At 32.9% G+C, this 22,977-nt stretch overlaps 1 protein-coding gene across 2 annotated transcripts in view; it reads left to right on the plus strand.

Moving 5' to 3' along the window:
• LOC136986123 (WD repeat-containing protein 89) overlaps window positions 1-22,977 on the plus strand; it is a 54,702-nt gene that overhangs the window by 26,787 nt on the left and 4,938 nt on the right. The window contains exons 1-14 of one of the 2 annotated variants that reach the window (XM_067283598.1): window positions 1,751-1,820; window positions 2,807-2,937; window positions 3,025-3,110; window positions 3,255-3,339; window positions 5,627-5,676; window positions 7,203-7,311; window positions 10,334-10,397; window positions 11,675-11,806; window positions 12,939-13,022; window positions 13,240-13,293; window positions 15,394-15,464; window positions 16,716-16,821; window positions 17,025-17,108; window positions 20,138-20,194. In XM_067283598.1, coding sequence (XP_067139699.1) covers window positions 2,813-2,937; window positions 3,025-3,110; window positions 3,255-3,339; window positions 5,627-5,676; window positions 7,203-7,311; window positions 10,334-10,397; window positions 11,675-11,806; window positions 12,939-13,022; window positions 13,240-13,293; window positions 15,394-15,464; window positions 16,716-16,821; window positions 17,025-17,108; window positions 20,138-20,194 — 1,107 coding nt within the window. In that variant the 5' untranslated portion in view covers window positions 1,751-1,820; window positions 2,807-2,812. Of the gene's footprint in view, window positions 1-1,750; window positions 1,821-2,806; window positions 2,938-3,024; window positions 3,111-3,254; window positions 3,340-5,626; window positions 5,677-7,202; window positions 7,312-10,333; window positions 10,398-11,674; window positions 11,807-12,938; window positions 13,023-13,239; window positions 13,294-15,393; window positions 15,465-16,715; window positions 16,822-17,024; window positions 17,109-20,137; window positions 20,195-22,977 lie in introns of those variants that run through there. The other variant, XM_067283591.1, reaches the window with a different exon arrangement.

Here is a 22,977-nt window from a genome sequence, read left to right on the forward strand (position 1 = left end):
ATTGGTTAACAGCCGGAAGTTTATTACTGAGGAATTTTTCTACTAATCTATAAAATCAGCACGCGTTACTCACTGAATGCTAATTTTGACACTTAAAATACATTTGTGCCATACTCTGTACCATTCACATGGATAAAAACCATTGAAAGGCGGTTAATTAACACATGCTTCCTCATTCTGCACCTTTTCACTTGCCCCTTATTCTGCATGTTTACACCACCTATGCACCTGTCCATATCTTTACACCATCTTTGCATTTGTATCTTTAATCTTGCACCTTTACATTACCTATGCACCTGCCTCTGTACCTCTTCACCATCTACTTGTACCTTTATCCTGCTTCAGGCAACGGTAAAAAATCATATCACGTTATGAAATATGGGACCCTTTTAATGGATAATTCATCTTCTCTGGTAGAGTTTATAATGTAAAAATGTTCTTGTATTCTTAACATTGTTTTATATCTTGCAAATTTCTTTATCTTTCAAACAATTTATAAAAAATAGGGTTTTAATTTTATATTAATTAAGATGCCACAGATACAGGACATAATATGTTCCATTAAATTTAATAAAAATTAGATCAGTGGCATGGCACTAATGTCCACGAGTCAATTACGTTCATTACCGGAGGGTCTGACCCGCAATGGGGTCAGGCATCCTTCATTCTTTCTGTATCCCTCATTTCTATAGCTAGAAACTACGAAATTCTCTTAAAAATACAATAAATATTTGTATATATATAGAATTTCGTGGTGTAGTTAATATTACACTTTCCTTTTAAGTATTCAAAAATAGTAGAATTGACAAAGTCTGGAACGTGTCATTTAAATTTGTAATGTAAACAAAATAAATCATCCATTATTCAATTGTGAATGTATTAAAATATTTTACACTTAAAATATGAAACTGCAGAAATACTCCATTCGTATTGTGTGTGACATTTTGACAACTATAATATATCATATTCTGTTATTCAACAGCATAGAAATATATATGTACAGTACACTGCGTATGAATGATAACTGACATACACTTATCAGTAGATAGAACTGAGGCCACATGACCGAGGCGGTTAAAGGATTAACTTCTACTCTGGGAGATCCGAGATCGAATCTTGGAGAGCACTATTAGGAATTCTTCATGGAAGAATTCCTAATGGTGCTCTTCCAGAATACCCAAACGCATCTATTGTGGATCTGTCCAAGCCCGTGAATGGCTAAGAGGTCCTCTTAGTGCCCACCAGGCACTAAGAAGATCTTTTATCTATATACCAACGGACTATCTTAGAGGATCTCTCAGAGTTGTAGATTGACACCTGAATTACTCGGCCACCCGGCTTTGTTGTTTTTATTATGAAACCATATCCAGGTATACAGAAGGACCACAAAGTCGATGCATGAGATTATGTCGTAAGAATATTTCAATGACAAATTCAATGGACAATAGATGAGCGTGGATCCGTTGATCCATTTCGATAAAGTAATCAACTAAAGGAGTTACTAAAATCCGGTCAGCAAGGTTTTATCCAATTAGAATTGACAGTATACAGAGGTTTAAGGAAAAGATATATCAGAAAAATAACACGAATCTTGGCTACAAAATATTTAAAATTGTTTAAAATAAATTAATTTTATATATTTTTAAAATTTTAATTTAAAGTGATTAATTTAATTTTCTATAATTTCATTAGATATTAAATTAATTTTTATTTAAAAAAAAATGCAGATGGCGCTTGTTCGATTCGTCTAGAGTCCACGTGGTTTTAGTATATGTTATGTTTGCTGTAAAATATTTTAATATTGTTTGTTATTTTTACAGGTTTGTATACGTTTTATGTTCTTTATATTTCTAAATATGATTCCAGGATTGAATGATTGAATTTAATGAGGATTTAATTATTAAAAACACTTAGTATTAAAGAGTACTTCGTTTTTCAAATAATAATTGGTTAAAGTGTACCGTTTTCTCTTTAGTACAAGTGTACAGAAGTTAATACAGAAATAATACATTCACGATGACATTTACAAACTATTTTAGCGATTTTTTTAAAACTGTTTAGCTCATTTTTTGGGATAAACTGTAACTGAATTAATTGATTTCTCTCATTCTTGCATCTGTATTGTTGTAGCCTTACATGAAATGATATGAATTACTGTTACCTATAGAACTTTTGTTTTTGCGCAACAATTTTACCATTATGCCATTTTCTTTGGAAACATAAGCTATGCACTTAACAAGAGATGCCTATATAGGATGATTCAAAAGGTCTTAGACAAACTTTAAAGGTAGGTCAGGAATGCAAAAACAAACCACTTTTACCTAGGAATATATAGCCACAAACACCACCCAGAGTTACTAGAAGAATGGGAAGAATCACACAGAAAGGAATACACATAAGGTATACATGTTTATTAGAACACTTGGATGGCGTTTACGGCAAGGATGGAGAGTCTACGGAAAAATATACGACTCCCGTAAAAAGATTTGACTCCTCGACTCTTGACTCCAACTCTGACTCTCCATCCCTGGCTTACGGCTATATGTTCCTAGGTAAAAATGGTTTGTTTTTGCATTCCTGACCCACCTATAAAGTTTGTCTAAGACCTTTTGAATTGCTCTGTGTATATATGAATCAGTAATATGTGTGAGCATTTACTATAATTTTTTTTATTTGTTAATATTTATTTATATCTTGATTGTGTATCAGGATATATATAAAACATCAAGCAGAAAACCAAATTTATCAACAAGAAATTAAAATTATGCCACTTGTAAATTCACTTGTTTTACTCTTTCTTTTACAGAAAAATATGCTGACATTGAATTCAGAAGTAGAAATGAATAAGTTAAACACAGTCCCCACTTTACAGCTTTCAAAGTCTTTGGGACTAAATAATCAGGATGATACATACATATTTGATATAGTTGCAAATAGGTCAGTATTATCACTTTGTACTCAAAATTAAATAAATGACATTCTTCCATTTGAAATTAGTAAATAACTTTGCATGTTTATCTTCAGTGATTCTCAATTAGCAGCTTCACTTTCTGACAATACTATCAAATTAATAGAATTAGAAAATCTTGATGTAAAATATTCATTTAAAGGTGAGTTTATTTACGTATCAAATGAGAAATTTATCATGAAAAGGTGAGTTTTTCACGTATGAAATGAATGCAGTCATTACAAATAAATGGAATATTAACGTTTAATCAAATTTAATTAGTTTTCTTTAATCGAACTTTTTCAAGCTCATAAAAAGAAGATTTCTGCTTTGAAGTTCAGTCCTGTCAATCAACATCATCTATTTTCATCTTCGTTGGACGGATGTATTAGGTATTTTTGTTTTAATTCATATTGACGTTAACTAAGTAATAAAATTTATTAAAATTTTACTAAAGTACATGTAAGATTTGCTGTATTTTATTTAATAATTAAATTTTTAATCTTTATGAATTATACAAAAGAAGAAATAGAATCTTTCATTTGTGTTTCTAGATTTATTAATATACATTAGAGCATCGATCATCCAAAACAATTCGGGACTGGGGTTGTTCGGATAGCTGATTTTTTCAGATAACGATCATTTACGAAAAAATATATTAAACACAAAACTGTAATGTATATATTTTGTATCACACGTCTTATAAATATGTATCTTACATAAAGTAGTACATTAAAGTAGGCCTACAGTTTAGGTTGGCAGGGAGGGGGAGAATGCTGCAGTGCCAAAGCATTAGTGGAAATTTGAATTTGCCGACTGGAACACTTTCAGTTGATCGGTATTCGGATAATCGATGCTCTACTGTATTTGTCTTTCAAAAACACAATTATATTTATGGTTTTATATTATGAACTAACAGAATTTTGAATATGAAATAATAGAATAAAATACTTTTAAGTATTCTGTTCTTTTATTTTAAGTTACTTTTAAGTACAATCAAAAAATTTGTGTAGGCTTAAGCTTGTCATTTTTTGCCTAGAATTTAGAAATCTAGGCATCTATATGGTCATCTGGCAGTCCTGATAAGACTTGTGCCCTTCAAGCCTGTCTACCTGTCGACAAGGTTGTGACTTTGCAGAGCCACTCCAGTATACTCATTCAAGTTACCCTGTACCCAATAGAAGGCAGCGCATCTTTGGTTACATTGTTGCCAACTATGTCATACAGTTTTGTACTCTCACATACCAGACACATTATATTTATACAAACACCTACTTTTTTAAGTAGGTGTTTGAAACATAAATTATTTAATTACCATTAAATTATACATAGCTTAATCTGCTTTTCAACATAATTGCCATGCAAATTGGGGCACTTATCATATCTTGAAACTAAATTGGAGATAACCTGTTCATAGAATTCCACCACCATTTCTGAACATTGCAGTGATTGTTGTTTGCTTTCTGGTGTCGCTTGGCAAATCCACATTTCATCACCAATGACGATTATTTTCAAAAATCTATTATCTTTTTCTTTGTATTGCTGCAAAAGTTTTAAGGCTGCCCCCATGTGTTTTGTTTTGCGAACATCCATTATCATTTTTGGCACCCATCTCAAACACAACTCTGAAGTGTGAGTGTTTAGTGACAATTTCAAGTAGCAGAAATCTCCAAGAAATTCTAGAGAAATAAGAAATTGTGAACTGTCTAATGGAATGAATCCTCTCTTTGATATTGTGAGTAAGTCTTCATTGACTCGAGATGAATGGTCACTATGCTCCTCATCACGAACATTGTCCTTCCTTTGTTAAACATTCCGTACGTTTCTATATTCAACAGTTGACTCAACGGTGTGAAAACGACATTTCTAAATGGACTGTTGAGTTCTCGGTTGAGACTAGTGACATCAGCACTGTTTCACCTTTGAGCTCAGTGGTCTCAACGACCTGAAAGACCGTTGAGTATTCAACAAACTAACATAGGGCTTCCATGATAAAGTAAATTTCGCTAATAGAAACTATCCATTCGCTCTTGCTGTGGATGCTGTAATAGAGGACAGATTAATGAACAATCTGTATATGATAAAACATGTGATTGCACAATTATGTTGGATAATTTGGTCAATATTAAGCTTTTTTTCATAAACAAACTAACTCCACGAATTTGTCCAAAATTGATTACGACCGATATTTGGCCCTCTTTAATGATATAAACATTCAAAAAATTCAAATTATTAAAGAAAGACCCAGTATACAAGAAAATGACACAGATAAGGGTTCATTTGAATAATGGTTAAGCAAGTTAGTTTAGTTATTTAGGAAAACAGTCACAATCGTTGCCTTCTCCTTAATTAAGTCAGTCACCACGAAAAGTGCCTTTTCAACAGAAACATTTCTTTTTTCTACAAAACGTGACATTTAACATCTAGATAGGGGCCAGTTTCTTGTAGAAAATCCTCCCAGGAGATACCCTCCTTGGCAAATTAACCTTGTGTTGCATTGCCTTATCTCATTAAATCTTGAACCTCATGTCCTAGATGTTGGATATTAATTATTTAAAATTTACTTGTGTAAGATTTGTGTAAAGATTAATTATAAAAGACATACATTTTTTAATATTTTATTTAATGTATAAACTAACAATATAACTGTTTTAAAATGCTAAACAAATTTTTTTATAGTTTGTGGGATCTTCGTTATTCTGTTAAGGAACCAGCTCTGAAATTTCAAGGTAATTATTTTAAAAATTTTCTCAATGGTTGAATAATTCTTAAAAATAAACATTATAGTATTATAAGAAGCATTACAAGTTGTTACAAGTCAAAGACTCAGCACAGGAGGTAGACTATTATAAAAATGCAATAGCCTCTCCCACTACCAATACTATTGTGCAAGGAACTATGGCAGCTCCTTGCATAACCATTGATGCCAACTATTGATACATGCGACAATGCTCAATAAGAAAATAAAAAGGTTAAATAAGAACAAGTATTAATTTTGATTATTCCTTACCTCATGGCTGTTTGTGTCCTTAGTACAGTGGAACCTCGCTTAACGAGCACCTCGTGCAATGAATATTTTGCATAACGAGCAAGACAAATTGTAGAAATTTGCCTCGCTTAACAAACGATATTTCGCATAACGAGTGATAAGGAGAGGGGAAGTCCCAAATTGTGCATATGCGGCATGCTCCATCAGTCTGTGTTTAGCACTCGTTCCGCTAGCATCTTACTGTCGCTTGTAATCACATATTTTTCCAAACTTGAGTTTATACATATTACTTATAAACATCAACAACCGTAGCCCGTTATATAATAAACACGCCAAACAATATGCCAAATTCTTGGGTCATTAAATTTAATGACCGATTCCAAATTAAATTTTAGAAATGTCTGAATTAAAAATGAACTTTTTATAATTATTAAATTTAATACAGGATGAAAAAATAACTGCCTACCTCTAGTCAAATTAATTCATTTCTAATATTTAATTATAGGCTTTACATAACCCAAGAATTTGGCATATCGTTTGGAGTGTTTATTAAACATATTAGCTGTGAATTTTTTTTTTTTTTTTGGTTTCTGCAAATCAAATTTGCATTATAGGTTGGTTAATTTTGCGCTAGAAGAAAAGATGATGATTCACGCTCCTTAATAGTGTATATTGTACAATTTTTTTTGAATAAACGTTATACATAAAACATTTGAGCATTTTTTTGGCGTGGAATGCATTATCGTATTTTACATTAATTTCTATGAAAAAAATTGTTTCGCATTACGAGTAAGACTCTGGACCAAAGTATGCTCGTTATTTGAGTTGGTATACTTTTCTGTTTCATCCAGCAGTTGACTGCTTGCGACATTCTTTTTTCAATCTGTGTTCACTTTTAAACATGAATGGGGATCGGCAGAGAGGGAGGAGCAGAAGAATGTTGCTGTGGGAAACATCCCAACTACGGTGTACCGTATTTTATGGACTGTAAGACGCACCTTAATTTTGGAGGCAATTTTTTGAAGAAAAAGTGCGTCTTATAGTCTGTAAAATACGGTAATTGGAGGAAAAAATCTCATATGAACATCAGTCCTATTGTCAGTATTTAAAGAGAAATAAGCTTATAGCTTTGTGAAATAAGAAGTTACATAGTACATGCCTGTTTATACTTTTAGATTCTAAAGCTTATGTTATGTTAATAATATTAATTTTTAGAAAGAAATGCCATAATTTAATACATGAGAATTTACTTTGTACATTTTATAGATATTTCGGCTACCATCAAACCGATAACATGTTTTGATGTTGATTTTTCTGGAAGCTACATATGTTCTGGAACAGAATTATTGGAACAGAATTCATATATTTTATTTTGGTAAATATTTTAAATTATATTATTAAAATAGTCTTAATAATGAAATAATTATTTAATTACTGTTTGCTAAATATTCACTATACATATTACATATACAGTAAAACCTGGGTAAACTGGAATAGCACTGTGTCAAATCTTTTTCCTCCTGTTTTGGCAGGTTTCCACTTTGAATAGGTTTTAATATATTTTTATTTTTAAACTGTACCAGATAAATGTTACACAGTTGCAATTGTGTTTATATTAGCAAGGTTGAGGCCGAAGTTTTAAACGCGAAAACATGTACGTCGGACGTTCGGCATCACTTTCCTGTAAGCCCAGAAGTTTGGCAATGGCATTTGGAATGGGGAACATGATTCCACTGACTTTCCAAACACCATTGTCAAACTTCTGGGCATACAGGAAAGTGGTGCCGAACGTCCGACGTACATGTTTTTGCGTTTAAAACTTCGGCCTCAACTTTGCTATTAAAATCGTTTTTATATATCTATAAAGATCACATTGCTAGGTTTAATTCAGTGATTCCATCTAAGAATAGGAGTATCTGAATGCAAGAATTGTGAATTATTCAATTGTAAAAGTTGTTGTTGTTTCCAAGAACTTGTACTGGGTATTCGAATACTTTTCATACGCAATTGTTATGCTGGCTCTCCAATTAGCAGGATTTTGAGGTGATTCAAATGTCTCTATCTGTGCTCATGCGCAGTAAAATTGCCTTCTGATTAGAATCATCTTCAAGTACTTTGGTGACTGAATATTGAGACAACATATGTTTTGTGTGGCCATTTTGTTGCAGTCAATCAGCATGCAGAACCCAGAATTCCAAGTGTATGTGGCAATATTTTTACCCATTGTCCTTAATGCTACGTACAGTGTAATGTGGAAATTTTGAAAAGGTGCAAAAGAAACCAAATATTAGATTAAAAAATTAAATACAAAATTAAATTGAAAAACATAAAACTATAATAATTCATAATTCATTGCAAATCACCTTCCATTTCACACAAAGTGTATAGGCACATACGGCACTGATTGCACTGCTGTACGAATCATCAGGGCGATGGCAAAACAATAACGCTAAGTGTACAGCCAGCATTAAGGGGTCGCGCAACAGTTAACAAGCTAATTTGAACACCAAGAACTAGTGTCTTGCTCTTCGGTCAGAAATTCTAATCACATTACAGTAATACAAAGACCAAATTACTCTGTAATTTAACTTTTTGAAGAATTTTAATATTCTAATTAATTGTTAACGTCAATCTCTGTAATCAACGACAATGTTAATCAAATTTTTCGCAAATATTTGATACTAGTTAGTTACTAACTACTATGTATCATGCAAATTGGTAGCACCGTGACACATTACAAATGTATGAGATTATCATAAAGACTTGATAAAGAATTGTTTAATTTGTTCCTCTCTAATTATATTTCATATAAGATGATACATAATAATAAGTAGTATCTTTAATGATCAGATCAAATATAAAGTTTACTTGCAAGGAGTAGACTACGAGCATATTGCGCTTGTTCCTGTTCTGTTACATGTCTCCGGAAACACTTAAATCTTGGACATTTATGTACTTATTACTTAAAGAATAACATTTTAAATCCTGACAAATTAACCAGTGATGTGTGACAAGTCAGTCTGATGTTCAAACTGTCGGAACTAAGTCTAACGTATCCCTCGTAAGTAAACTTTTCATTTGATCATCACGTAGCGAGAGATAATAAAAACCAACTCAATTTGTCCCTATCTACACGAAAAAATTGTATTTACATTCATAGATAGGCTGACCGTATGTACTGTCTTGTATATCGTATATTCTGAACTTGTTGGAAACTGTTTATTCTATGGATATGGCTGAGAAGATGTCAGGTGGCAAGAAATACAGGACAGTTTTGGCAAATTTAAGGAGCGTATTTCACGAATAGAAACGTGAAATTTGACTATTTGATTAATGCGTGTTAATAAAGATCATAATAACCAAACACTTGGATAAGTGGAATGAAGAAAAAATCTACGTAGCTGACAGATGGGTTATAATATTTAATGAAATACAGGAAAATGATTTTGAATTCTAAGATTTTCATAATTTGATGATGTTAGGGTGCAACTATGCAGACGAATTTAGGGCGAGCGAGAGGTTGCGAGCGATTTAATTTTTGCAAAGGAAAACCATGCACAAGCGAGAAGGGAGAAATAACGCTGGCGAGAGTGAATTTATGGTTCTTGCACATATCTGACAGGTTTTGATATTTATCGCGTCTCACCTCTTCTCGCCACATATTCTCGCTTGCTCACTCATGTCTGCATAGTCCAGTGGTTTCCAACCTGTGGGGCGCACCCCCTAGGGGGGGCGCCAAGCTGTTGCAAGGGGGGCATGCTGCTCAACCATCGCATTAAATTTTTATAATGTTGTATTAATTATATATTCTTTTTTTGTATTTTTGTAAGATTTGTTTTTATTACATTTAAAATTATTATTTCTTATAATAAATAATTATTTTTTTATATATATTTTTACATAATATTGTATATTATTTTGTAGCCCATTAAATAAATTATAATATCAGTTGAGTATTTATGAAATTAGATTGTTAGAAAAATTAGGGGGAGCACAACAATTTTTTTTGTTTAAAGGGGGGCGCAGGTACAAAAAGGTTGGAAACCACTGGCATAGTTGCACCCTTAGTCAGTTGTTTTTCAGGATCTACAGCTTCTGTAGAAAGAATGTTTTCCTACGATCGAAAGAAAAGCCAAGATTAAATACCGAATGTACAGTACCATACATTTTTTTTGATGAAGTTTCAATAAGAGACATCCTGTATTTATCTGCTACGGCTTCCTGTTCCATTCTGGCATTGAGGAACTAGCCTAATCTTAGATTAATTTTATCGTCATTCATATTAAATCATTAGAATATTCTATAAATTTATAAAATAACTATACTATTAACAATTATGTAATTGAGATTTTTATATATTTTGTCGTATTGTATTTAATTTAAATTTAACCGTTAAGGGATGCAAGAAAAGTGGACATCTTGGGTGGTTATTGGCGTAGCCATTTTGATGAAGTTACACAGGTAATTTTTTTCTTTTATAAAATTAAAAATTAAACTGATTTTCGTATTTTATTTTTTAATATTTTAACTGTTCGACAGCTTTTATCTCGTCAAACATAATAAAACTATCAAAAATATCTTATTGCTTAATTAAATTAGCTTTTTAAATAAGATTTACTTGTGTCTTTGTTCGGAAGTATAATAATGAATACACAAAATTTTATATTATTAATTTATATATGTTATTCCTTAACATTTATTTACACGAATTCTTCATAAATTACCCAAATAAGCCTTCCAAGTGTTATATTTGTATAAGGGCTGGACATGCGAGTTATAAATTTAAGGTATAAATGCATTTTAATCATCAGAATTTACTCTTTATCTATTGTGCAACTGTATATTTTTGGGATCAATTACTAATTAGATCAATTGGCTGATTCTTTGGGTTTAAAATTTACTCTATAGAACCGTTTCCAGCCAATTATCAAGAAACAATTGGCTGGTGTCAGTTCTGATCAACGTGGATGACCTTCGGACAATTTAAACTACCATATTTCCCTGCAAATAAGAGCATGTTTTTGTGCTAAAGTTGTTTGAGTTTTTGAAATGTGTTCTGTTTCGGTAATAAGAAGCATACCTTTCTTATGGCATGGCAAGTCAACAGCATGACTTCTAACATCCTTGCATCCCTACTTACATTAGGATGCAAGCATGTTAGAAGTCATGCTGTTAATGGCATTTACGATTCTTGTATGTGGGCCCTTGTGTATGGCACTTTCGTAGCCTACACATGATGTCCACAAGCAAAAAAGCTCAAAGAGATGATGTCGGGTGATTGGAAAGACCAAGAAATGGGGTCCTAGTGATCCAGACTGATGCAGCATTTAAATATCTTGTTGTCTCCTACTTCTAGGAAGCACCATAAATGAAAATGGTGACTCCACAACAGAGAAGACATGTGTTCTGCTGTTTGCAAAGTCACAGAAGCCATAGAATTGTGGCTGCTGTGAGAGGAGTGACAACTAACATGCTGTTGTGAGCATAGAAAAAATTGGTGTATCTGTCAGATGTGTGCCATGTGACACAATGTGCATGTGTTGAGAAATTGTAATGGATAAATGTGAAACTTGAATAGTTTTCCAATGTTTTAATGTACATTACAACATTCTTGGATAATAATTAACATAATTACAATAATTTAAAATAGTAACGTTCTTTTTGAAAGACCCCTTATCGATATTTTAATTTTGTTTGTTGTAATTGCTGTTCTAAAATTTGTGAATTTTTCAATACAGGTCAAATTCCATTCTTCTCGACAAAACTGGCTGATTTCCGGTTCTGTGGATGGACTGGTTAACTTATTCGATATAAGCAAATCTTGTGAAGACGATGCATTAATTACTACTTTTAATACGGAATGTAGTATCGTAAGTAATAATTTCTAAAGTTTTATGAAATGAAAATGAATAATTTGATTATAGAATAATAATGTGCGATAATGATAAAACGATTACAGAAATAGTCTCGTCTAGAAAATAAAATTCGTTCGAGTACTTTTCCAGTCGATGGCTATATACAGAGCATCTTTATTTTCTTTTATTCTCTCCTCTTTTTGGGCACTAAGAGAGCCTTTTTTCACATCCGTCACGAATTCAGGTAGACTCGCAGTAGAGGCAGCTAGTTGGTAAGGAATGAGGCCCAACATATATGGGATAGACTGCCCACAAAATTTTGGGAGGTTTTTACATCCTTGAATTTGATTCTGGGTTCCCAGAATGGTAGGTTGATGCCTTAACTATTTCAGCCAATTGTTTTTGTCATTTCATTAGTTTTATGTTCTCGTGTTATGATTTTATAATCATTAGAATCAACTCGCATCATCTGTAACTATTCAGTGTAGTGGCTGGTGTCCGAACAATTGCACATTAAGGAGTTTTTTAATATTAGCTGGGTTGAGGTCGAAGTTTTAAATGCGAGAACGTGTACGTCGGACGTTCAGCGTCGCTTTCCTGTAAGCCTAGAAGTTTGACAATGGCGTTTGGAAAGTCAGTGGAATCACGCTCAACATTCCAAACGCCATTGTCAAACTTCTATGCTTACAGAAAAGCGGTGCTGAACGTCTGACGTACACGTTTTCACGTTTAAAACTTCGACCTCAACCTCGCTATTATAAGAGATGTACTTTCAAATCTAGCTCAAACTTTTATATGTAATGTGAATCGGATCATATTTTATTCCTACCTGTTTGCAATGTAATTTTAGAGTAACTTCCAATAATGGATCAAATTGAGGGCGTCAATGCAGGTTTAATTCTAAAGGCTCATAAAAAATTTGCTGCGTATCGTCTAAAATGTTCATTAAGTTTACGATAATGTACTTTGCTGTGTGATCTTTGTGCAAGATTTGCAGAAAATGTTCAGATTGAGATTTAAGTAATATAAACCGACAATAAAATTATACTTTAATAATATATTTCTTTATTATAAATCAATACTATGCGGCACTATATTTTATAAACTTAATCAACTACCTGTTTATATTTTTTATCATTATTTTCAGTACAAACTTGACTGGTTTCCCAAATCAAAGAAATTTGCATGCATTACAAGTAACCAGGATCTTCAAGTCTGGAATATCGGTGATGTAAATATTAAATTTTAATATATATTCTCTAAAATCTCTTCGTGCTAATTACGGAAGCGAGATCTAGCCGAAGTCATAAGTTAAATCATTGTTTGCTATGCTTAATCCTCGTCTGTTGTAGTTGTATTGAAGACTATAACGTAACTTGTTTCTGTAATTGTAGTTTTATTCGGTAATTAAACTTTAATTTTGTCTTTTCTTTCTTTTCGTTTGATAGACTTCTCCGTGCCTAAATTACACCAGGGAAAAATTAACCGAATTACACAATGGAGTGAGTAATTGTTATCATTTATATATTTATCTCATTGTATTAAGTTTTAAATCTATAAAGTTATTAACGAAGTTGAAGCCAAAGTTTTAAATGTGAAAACATGTACGTCAGACGTTCGGCGCCGCTTTCTCATAAGCCTGGAAATTTGATAATGGCATTTGGAATGTCGAATGTTTCCAAACACCATTGTCAAACTTCTAGGCTTACAGGAAAGCGGCACCGAACGTCCGACGTACACGTTTTCACTTTTAAAACTTCGGCCTCAAACTTGCTATTAATAATTTAACGATAGAAGTGAATTAACTATCTAGTTTGAACTTGGCTAATTGATTAAACAGATACTCCATAATTTACTCTAAATAAAGGTATATATACTGCCATCTTATTTTGAATTTAATAATTAGAAATAAATTAATTAATTTAGACTGTTCTCAAAGAAAAGATTGATTTAGAGTGGGACTCAAATTTGCAGTTTCTAACGATCTGTATAGATGCTACCTGGATTTCCGTCGGCTCTTCACTTCCAAATCAATCACTTTATTATAATCATACAGGTCATTTGCTGCAGTGACTTTATTTCTAATTTTTAAAAGATTTATAAAAGATGAATGGGATAGAAGTTTAATCAACTGAATGCCGAGTTGATTTAATTTACAACTCGTATCTACGGTAAGCAGAAGTTATGGGTTTGAATTCCTTTCCAGATCAGTCTTTTCTTCCAGAATATTCTAAATTAATTTACTAATTTCTAATTACTGGTATTAAATTTAATATAAGATAGCAGTTTAGATCAAATTATGCACTATTTATACAGGGTGTTTTTTTTTTATCTTGAGACAATGAAATAACTTAATTGGATCTCATTATTTTGGGAAAAAGGTATAAACAAAAGTTGTAGGGTTTCGAAGAGCCAATCAATTGGTGACCTTGACCTTTGAGGTCATTTGAGGGTCAAGTCTGTTTTTTTCAATGGGAACACATGTTTTTGACCCTGGCAATGAAAAAGCGGAAAATTTCACAACCGGATATACCTTTGACCTTATGGTCTAGGTCGAAGGTCAAGATTATTTTAAGGTTTAAATTATAAGCTTTTTCTAATGGGAAACCATACTTTTTATTACTGGAATAGGTAGGGAAGTAAATGATTACTGTACTATAAAAATAAATGATATAATCTTTTAGAAGACACATATAGGGTGGGAACAAACTTAAGGAGTGGATTCCTAACAGGACAAAGAACAAAATTGGTTACTATATATCCAGAAATGCACTAGTATTGAAATTACATCATCAGGCATCACTGCTCACACAAGATGTAATGTTGCACAACACTGACATATCACACCCCGGCAAGAAAAGTGACACAACTCAGAAAACGGCAATTTTGAGATTATATCATTGAAAAATATGTATGAAGTGCCCAGCATCCGCAACAAGCATCACGTCTCTATCTCGCAAAATAACAAAATTTTTAGAAAAGCAAGAAAAGTGACATAACTCAAAGACCTATATTTAACTGATAACACCACATTCAACGAGAGCAGCGCTACAGATCCATAATTACCATACTATAGAATATACCGCCATAAATACTTGCCGAAATTTAAAAGCAGCTTATACTATAAGCTTTATAGTATTCTTTAAGTAGATTTTTCTCAAATACTGCATTTTTGAGTTGTGTCACTTTTCTTGCCGGGGTGCGATATGTATCTCGGGCAAAGTCACAGTAAATGCTCAGTGAATTCCATAGGTCCCAATGCAAGCAGTTACGTGTCACAGTATTCACACATCAGGAACAGACTCGGCCATAGATAACACTTTTTGGGTGCCCCGACAAGTATAAATCGAGGAGCGCAAAGTCTGACAAATGTCGATTTACAATTTATTGTGGAAATTATGGGTCGGGATATTGTTTCTCGTCCCTCGCTCTCACTGGTGCAAAGTTATTTGTAACGAGCCATTTTGAGTCATACACATTCGTAATGGGAAAACTTAAACACCTCCGATGATCTTAACATGTTTGTTTACATATAAACATATATATATATATGTAATTTACCCAAATTTATTTAATTACGATATCTGTTTCTTTAATTTTAGGTAAATGTGGATTATCTTATTGATATTATTAAATCTGATTCCAATATGCAATTGATGTCTGGAAATTACAGGTAAATTATTTTTACTATTATAAAAAATAATGGAATATCTACAGACAAATTATTTGAGTAATGTATTGTATTTTGTTGTTAATTTATTATTACTGTGGTGCTGATGGAATTTACCTTTCTTGGTTCATGCTGGTGCCTAGTGCTATACCAAATCAAGGTATAGCTATCGGAAAAACTATTACTTTGTTCACAGGCTATTTGCGAATGCTATGTTTAAAAATTCATGACTATACAATGCGTTTACCATAGCAGCTTTCTGTGCTGTTGTAAAACTATAATGTTTCTAGACAATAAATTTTACGTCTGGGCTATTGTGATGGACTGTTTTGACTGTGATTATAGCTTGGTCATAGTATATTTTGTGTTATTTTTTATGACTACCTGAGGGATATATTTGTAGTATAGTTCCTGGATGTGTAATAGTTTGCATTTGTTTATGAGCTTTTGATTTGTATAATTATGTGTTGCTTGGTTTTGTGCATAATATGGCATTTTTTACAAGTGTCGTCTATAAGCATTATCTTTTAAAATGTATTTTTTGTAGTTTCTTGTATTTATGACCTGGTCTTATATGACAATCATAAATCTTTCTGTTTCTTCGTAGGCATTCTTGAGTCAGTCGGCAATTTAATGCCGTTCTGTCGACACAATTCCGACCGAGATCATTTGGGTGCCTACTGCAGAGCTCCTTCCGAGCCCAAGACTATGCATTTTGTGTATTGTGTTAGATTCAGATCAGTGTTGTGTATGTTTAGTAAGTCTGCTGTTTATATCTGCAAGAGTTACAGCTTTGTGTTGCTGTGATGAATCGTGTTTTCTGTAGAAAAACCCTTGTAATGTCCTTGCCTGTAGTGAAGATTTACTGCGTCTTCACTCTTTATGAGGAAGAGTTGGCCTTTCTATGGACAATTTAGGTTGGTGTTTGTTATGTTTTGTCAATGTTTGTTTCTCTTTAGAGTTGTTCTAGTTCTGTGAGTGTTCAATGTACAGTACAACTCCAAGGGAATATGTAAGTACTGGGATGACATGCATGTGTGTTTTAACTTAATTGTATTGTTAGTATTGAGATAAATCTGTTGCATCTTCATCGCTTTACTGTTTTTAATTAGTGCAATGTGAACGTTAAGCTTTTTACTTATGAAAATATTTAAATGTTTTTTATAATTAAATTCATAGTTCTATTATTTCTCTACATTAAATAAAATTATTGAATTAAAGATAGAATTACTTCATCACAAGTTATAATTACAGTGGTTTAAGTAGCTTATGGAAACTATGTGAAGATAAATGCGAACTTCTGGCCACCATGCAGGGGAAGAAGGATGTGGTCATTAGGACTTGTGTTTGCAATGATATTGTAAGTTAATAAATAAAATAAAATTTCCTGTAATTTCCTTTTGTTCAACTGGAATAAATCTTGGTAACACCTTAAACCACATCTTACATTTCCAGCAAAATTCTATTTTGCTATTACACTAATGCCCATCCTGTTTTTCTGTAAATAGAAGGTGTGGTTCAAGGTTTTTATAACAAAATTTAATGTATCTTAATGCATTTCAGAATAATTTTGTTACTGGTGGAGAAAATGGAGAATTATCAGTTTGGAATGCAAAAGATCTAATCGATTCTACAACTAAGCAAATGGTATAATAAAAAATTTTTTACAGTTATTTTTAAGTATAATTGATTTTATTTTAGGTTAATGTTACCCTAGGTATCCAATATGGCAGAGCTTCCGGTCACCATCTTGTTTGCACACGCACGTGTGCAAACAAGATGGCGACCGTTGACAATAACCAAATCGGGCCTATATTTAAAAAGTTTTTTAAAATAAAACATTATTAAAACGTAAATTTTCTACCTACTTTTTCTCGTGCTTTTTGTTTCATTTCCTACTTTTGGAATGGAGGCGAAAAATAAATAAGTCACCATAATACCTGAAAATCCTCGATAACTGGACAAAGTGAATTACGAGATTGAATACATCAGCGGTTCGAACAAGGTTTGCCTGGAATTTAAGTATAAGTTTATGCCTACGGGAAACTGCTGCCTTGTGGCTCACTTCTTTCGCCACTGCGGCTGCGATAGGCATCGTCTCCTCCGGGGATTGAACCTGCAATGCTCGCACACCTCATTGTCGCTGCATCGGCCACGTTGTCTCGTGATCTCGGAACACACGAGAAACATATCCTTGATTATGAATGTTAAAGGATGAATCACTAACTTAAGGGAGGTCTGTCAGGAGCACAAACAAACACCACCAAAATTAAAAATTAATAACAATTATCATAATAATTAACAAAAATTTAGGAATAAATTTCACCTAAATATCTTGGTTGTTTAAAAATCGTACATAAAACTAACGTAGGATACACGCAGCATGCAACGACAAACATTCGCAAATGTCGCTTAACCTACTAATTTGCATATTTCCACGAGAAACAGTTATCTGCCGAGTCATGTTTCTTAATTTGCATATTTACGCACAACCACAATTCACGTCGGGTTCTTCAGTTTTCCATATTTTGTAAAACGTGTTGTTAGAAATCTCCCTCTATCAACATTTTCACCAGTAATTATCAAAGAATTTTTTCTTCCTACATTTTTTATGATGACAATTAAACAGTAATTATCATTAACCAAAGTTTACTACTCGTTAACTTAAAAAAAAAAACAAAAAAATATTGTACAACCTTTCAAAAAATCACAAACACCATTTGAAAACATAACAACATGCACCATCCGTCTAGACCATAACCAAGCTCAGAATACACATAATTCCTCATATTTCCCTGAATGGATAATTTTAAAGAAAATTTGCGTAAAAAACCATCAGTACGATATGTGCCATCTAGAAATCACTTTTAAACACTCACGCCATCGAGATTACCGGAAGCACTGCCATATTCAATACCTAGGGTAACGTTAACCTTATTTTATGATATATTTTTCTCTCTCCACCCTGTGGACACTAAGAGGTCTTTTTTTTACATACTTATTGTGGATTTGGTCAAGCGCATGACAGGGCTGCTGGATGGCAAGAGACAGAGCCCAATATATTTGGGACAGATTCCCACGAGAAGTTGTTTGCCCAGATTTAATCCTAAGTACTCTAGAGCAGTAGACCGATGCCTTGTCATCTCGGCCATTTGGTTGTCGGACTTTAAGATTATTGTTTATCATAAAGAGAAAAGCTATAATACATATTACATATCAATTTTTAAATATGTAGATGTGCGAAGTCCTTTTAAATTTTATAATAATAACTTCAGGAATGAAATTGAATTTAACATGGTAAAAAAGGATGTTCGTTGTCCAGAATTCATAGTAAAAGTTAATTGTAAGGATGGTGGACTTCACACTGATCACTGAATAGGCAAGAGACAAGAACATAGTTTAACGCCTGAATGTTAATTTTCTCGTCTCTTGCCTATTCAGTGATTGGCGTGAAGTCCATCATGTTACAAAGTGAATTTATGTGCTAAATTTAATAATAAATATCCTAATTTTTGGCATTAGTACAGTTGCCTCTTGTTATATCACACTTGTCGGGAGATAAAGAAAAAGTGCGATATAACTGATTATACTATGGAATCTCTATCCTCTATTCTTTCATCGGCAAGTGTTTCTGATATAAAATAAGCTAAATTTTGCGATACTGAATTTTATTTGTGGTTATATCGTTTAAATTACGTCTATGTAAACATCGATACCACAAACGGTAATCGAAAATTTCAAAAATAAATATTGAACGTATAATAGAGCGCCAAAACTTATAAAGTTACGAAGTAAAGGTTCTTTAGAAGGCAAAATAAAGTTACTACTGTATAAAAGTTTTAGAACTTTCCATTCAGAAATAAAGAAATCTTTTCCTTATACATTACACAGTGAAATTTCAAATTCACAGAAACTTGTAAACGAGGACACAGTACTTGAATCCAATAAATAAACAGCTTTTAATATCGAAACGAAACAAACAATAATTGATCCGTCCACCCATTTTGCTTCTTTATATCTCGACGAAATTATCATTTTACTTGCAGTGGTAGTTTCGAGGACAACGATCGGAATAAAATATCGTATTTTGTTCCAAAAAGAAATTCAATAGCAATTAATATTTTAAAATTTATTAATTTGAGTGCATCTAAAATTCGGGGGACCCAAAAAAAGCATGATACACTCGAATTCGCAATGTAACGAGGGGTTACTAGTTACTGTATTTGGGAATTTTTCATTGTTTAGAGTATTAATTTCATTGTTAAGTATTATTTTGAAGGTTTTATGCCTTCAAAATGGTTCGAAGACAACGAACGGTGTGTTCAAAGCCGACCGTTCTCTGTGATGCTTCCAGACACAGCGTGATACTGTCTTTTAAGGCTGCCGAACTTGCAACGTGTCTTTGATAAACTACACTTTTTAAGCGCTTTTTTGTTGCTTGCAGCACCAAAAGTTCCATAGTGACAAGCTTTTGTACTAATTTTTATTTTCTAAATAAATGTTTTTCACAACCTAAAATATCATCTCACCAGACTTGATTGCTTTTGGATGGCAAAATATGTCTGTAGATGCTTTAATTTGTGCTCAATAAAAGCATCTCTATATATTTTTATAAAATATCTTTGAATTTTTACATTTATTTTATGTATATTTAAAAATTTTCATTCGTTTTATAGGATGAAAAATTAAATATTAAAGATGAGAATAACGAAGTCTCTCCCGATTCTCCGAAGGTAATATTTGATTATTTAAAAGTTTATGTCGTAGTATAATTCTATAATTTCAAACTGTTCTATTTGTATTGAAACTATAAATATGCATTGGATTGAAACTTATTCTGGTAGAGACATTATTATCAGTTTTACTCATAATAAATGGATTTAATCTACGACGAAAGAAATAAATGAAGTGCTATGAAAATCCAATTGGATTCAAATCTTTCATTATAATATACTTGTGATTTTCTAATGAGTAATTATGAGGAAAATATGAAGATTTACTTGAAAATCATACGAGTCAAGAATAAGGAACATTTTTGCAAGCCCATTGTGGATTGACCAGGCCTACAATGGGGTTGCTGGATGGTGAGTATAAGGTCTGACATGTCCTGGACAGACCACCCCATCAGAAAATTCCTGGAGTTCTTGACTTGCCCTAATTGCGAGTTAAATTAAATAACAAATGTCACAATATTTGCATCCTCTAACATAAAAAGTGTATAGTTTTTTTAAAACATTTGTGAAATTAGAGAGACGGTTGTCTAATTTCCGCTTTATAACTCAAACATTTTATGAATAAACAAAGCAATCGTCTCAGTCATAGTTATAAAGGGACATAATATTCCAAATATTTAATAATTTAAATCTCAAAAGAAAAAATTACGATACATACGCAAACTCTATACGACTCTACACATCTGTTTTATCTTACATTTTATGTGCTACATAACAAATTACATAAGTTGAAAGATTTTTTCATTCCAAATATATAACCTCCAATAGAGAATTCCAAAGTGTCATCACTTTTTCCTCATTGGTTTGAAAGTTAAGTAGTGTTAGTTATTTGATCGCCGTATATCTTATGTTCACTCTCCTTTAGTTACCCGATTTGAACGGCAGCATTTATTTATAGCTATGATAACATAGAAGGGCGCACTACTATTATTATATTGTATTTTTTCTGTATCATATTTACACCATAAACATTTGTAAGGTGAGTTTTTGCTTTATATTTTTATTCTATTTAATATAAATTTAAAGCTCCAGTACAGCCTCACAAAAATTTAAAAGTACTATTTAACAAGAACTTAATAAGAAAGACAGCAAAAATATACAAATCTTTATTTTATACTAATTTAATTTTAGTATTGATTAATGTTACGTAATCAATTACAGATCGTTTCATATAACTTGGCCAGGCAACGTGCAGTATTTGTTCGGGGCTCCAGAAGTTTGAGAGACCCTTTTTGGTAACAACCTTATCACAGATTTGTCGATAATTTATTCCTTCGCTAAGTAAATAGACTTGTCTCCGCTAATGTGCATTTTAACAGCCCAGCCGCGATTCACGAAACAAGTCGTACCCAAACAGTCCATTACATACATGCGTACATAATTATTTGCAAATACAGGTACTCCTCACTTTACAACCTATCTGTTTAACGACCACTCGCACTTATGACCAATCGAGTTTCGACCTGCAATTCGGGGAATCCCCTTTCTCAGCTTGAGTGTTGATCAGTGGCAAATAGTGACATGTGCACTAAGTGTACTATAATAGGCTTGCGCCTACTATAATTGCCTTATAGTACTATAATAGGCTAATAGCATACCATAATAGTCTTTTTTGTGAATAAATTTGAAGTTTGTTGCATAATTTGTATAATTTTACAACAATCTTGTATTCCCGACACAAGCTCCTTGCTTAACGACGTAGTCGTCAGAACGGAACTCGGTTGTAAAGTGAGGAGTACCTGTAAAATGCTCATTGTGGAAATGTACAGTACCTACAAATGAATACAGTTTAATATTTACATTTAGGAAAAAATTACTTTTTGTACTACACTGTACATATACATACAGTAGAATCTCCTATTAGTGGATCGCTCAAACCACCAAAAATCATAGAATATGTTCTGTAGTGAACAGTGGATTTCCCGCACACCTGGGAAAATATCCATTACACAGAAGGCACTCTGGTTTGACAAGCTGGATTCTCTTCCTGCCACCAACCTCTATCTTTATTCAGATTAGGGACCTGCCAGAGCTACAGAGCTTTGATGGTACCCAAAACTCCCAATATACCAATAATTCAGATAACATTGTATCTGTGAATAAAGTATTCCGGGTCTTAAGCAAATTGACTTACTGCAATAATGATATAGTACAGAATAGATGTGCCATTACGCCGTTGCTGCGACAGGTAGCACACAGCACTTGCCTGTGCGGAGTGTAGTAGTGTTTTGCCCCTGTACGTCATACTTTTCCTGTTAGCAAGAATTGTGCTGGTTATGTATCTAACTCCATTCTGGGGAAAATTTTTGAATTGAAATAATGTGACTTGCGGTACAAATTGGAAGTTCATATATAGTTAATCTGTCCTCTTTCTCTTACAATTTCCATGTCCGGTTTCGACTTTCATCCATCTAACTCCATTCTCAAGATTAAGGAAGGATAGATGGATGGACAACAATGGGAATTTATAGGTCTACAGTTTTTTCAAATTGCAGCTCAATAAGTTCCCTCCAGTAACAGAGTGAATGAAACCACTGAACACCAGTAGTCGGTCGTGGGTTTGCGCGTGGCCAGCGGACTGGCCATGTGGAATTTTCTGGGTCTTCTTCACATTAATAGCACTTAAATAGAGGCCAGCTTTACATAAAGTCGTCGTGGGATGCATTCTTCTTGGCAGATTTGCCGTGACCAAATAAACCAAACTAATTCTAATAATTTTTCTATAAATGCAATATTTATGAGGACATATCTATCACAAAACCTGGACACCCCCTCTCCTGATT

Source organism: Centruroides vittatus, unplaced genomic scaffold (genome assembly GCF_030686945.1).
Source record: "Centruroides vittatus isolate TY-2023 unplaced genomic scaffold, ASM3068694v2 contig_1213, whole genome shotgun sequence".
In the NCBI taxonomy this organism is placed as follows: Eukaryota; Metazoa; Arthropoda; class Arachnida; order Scorpiones; family Buthidae; genus Centruroides; species Centruroides vittatus.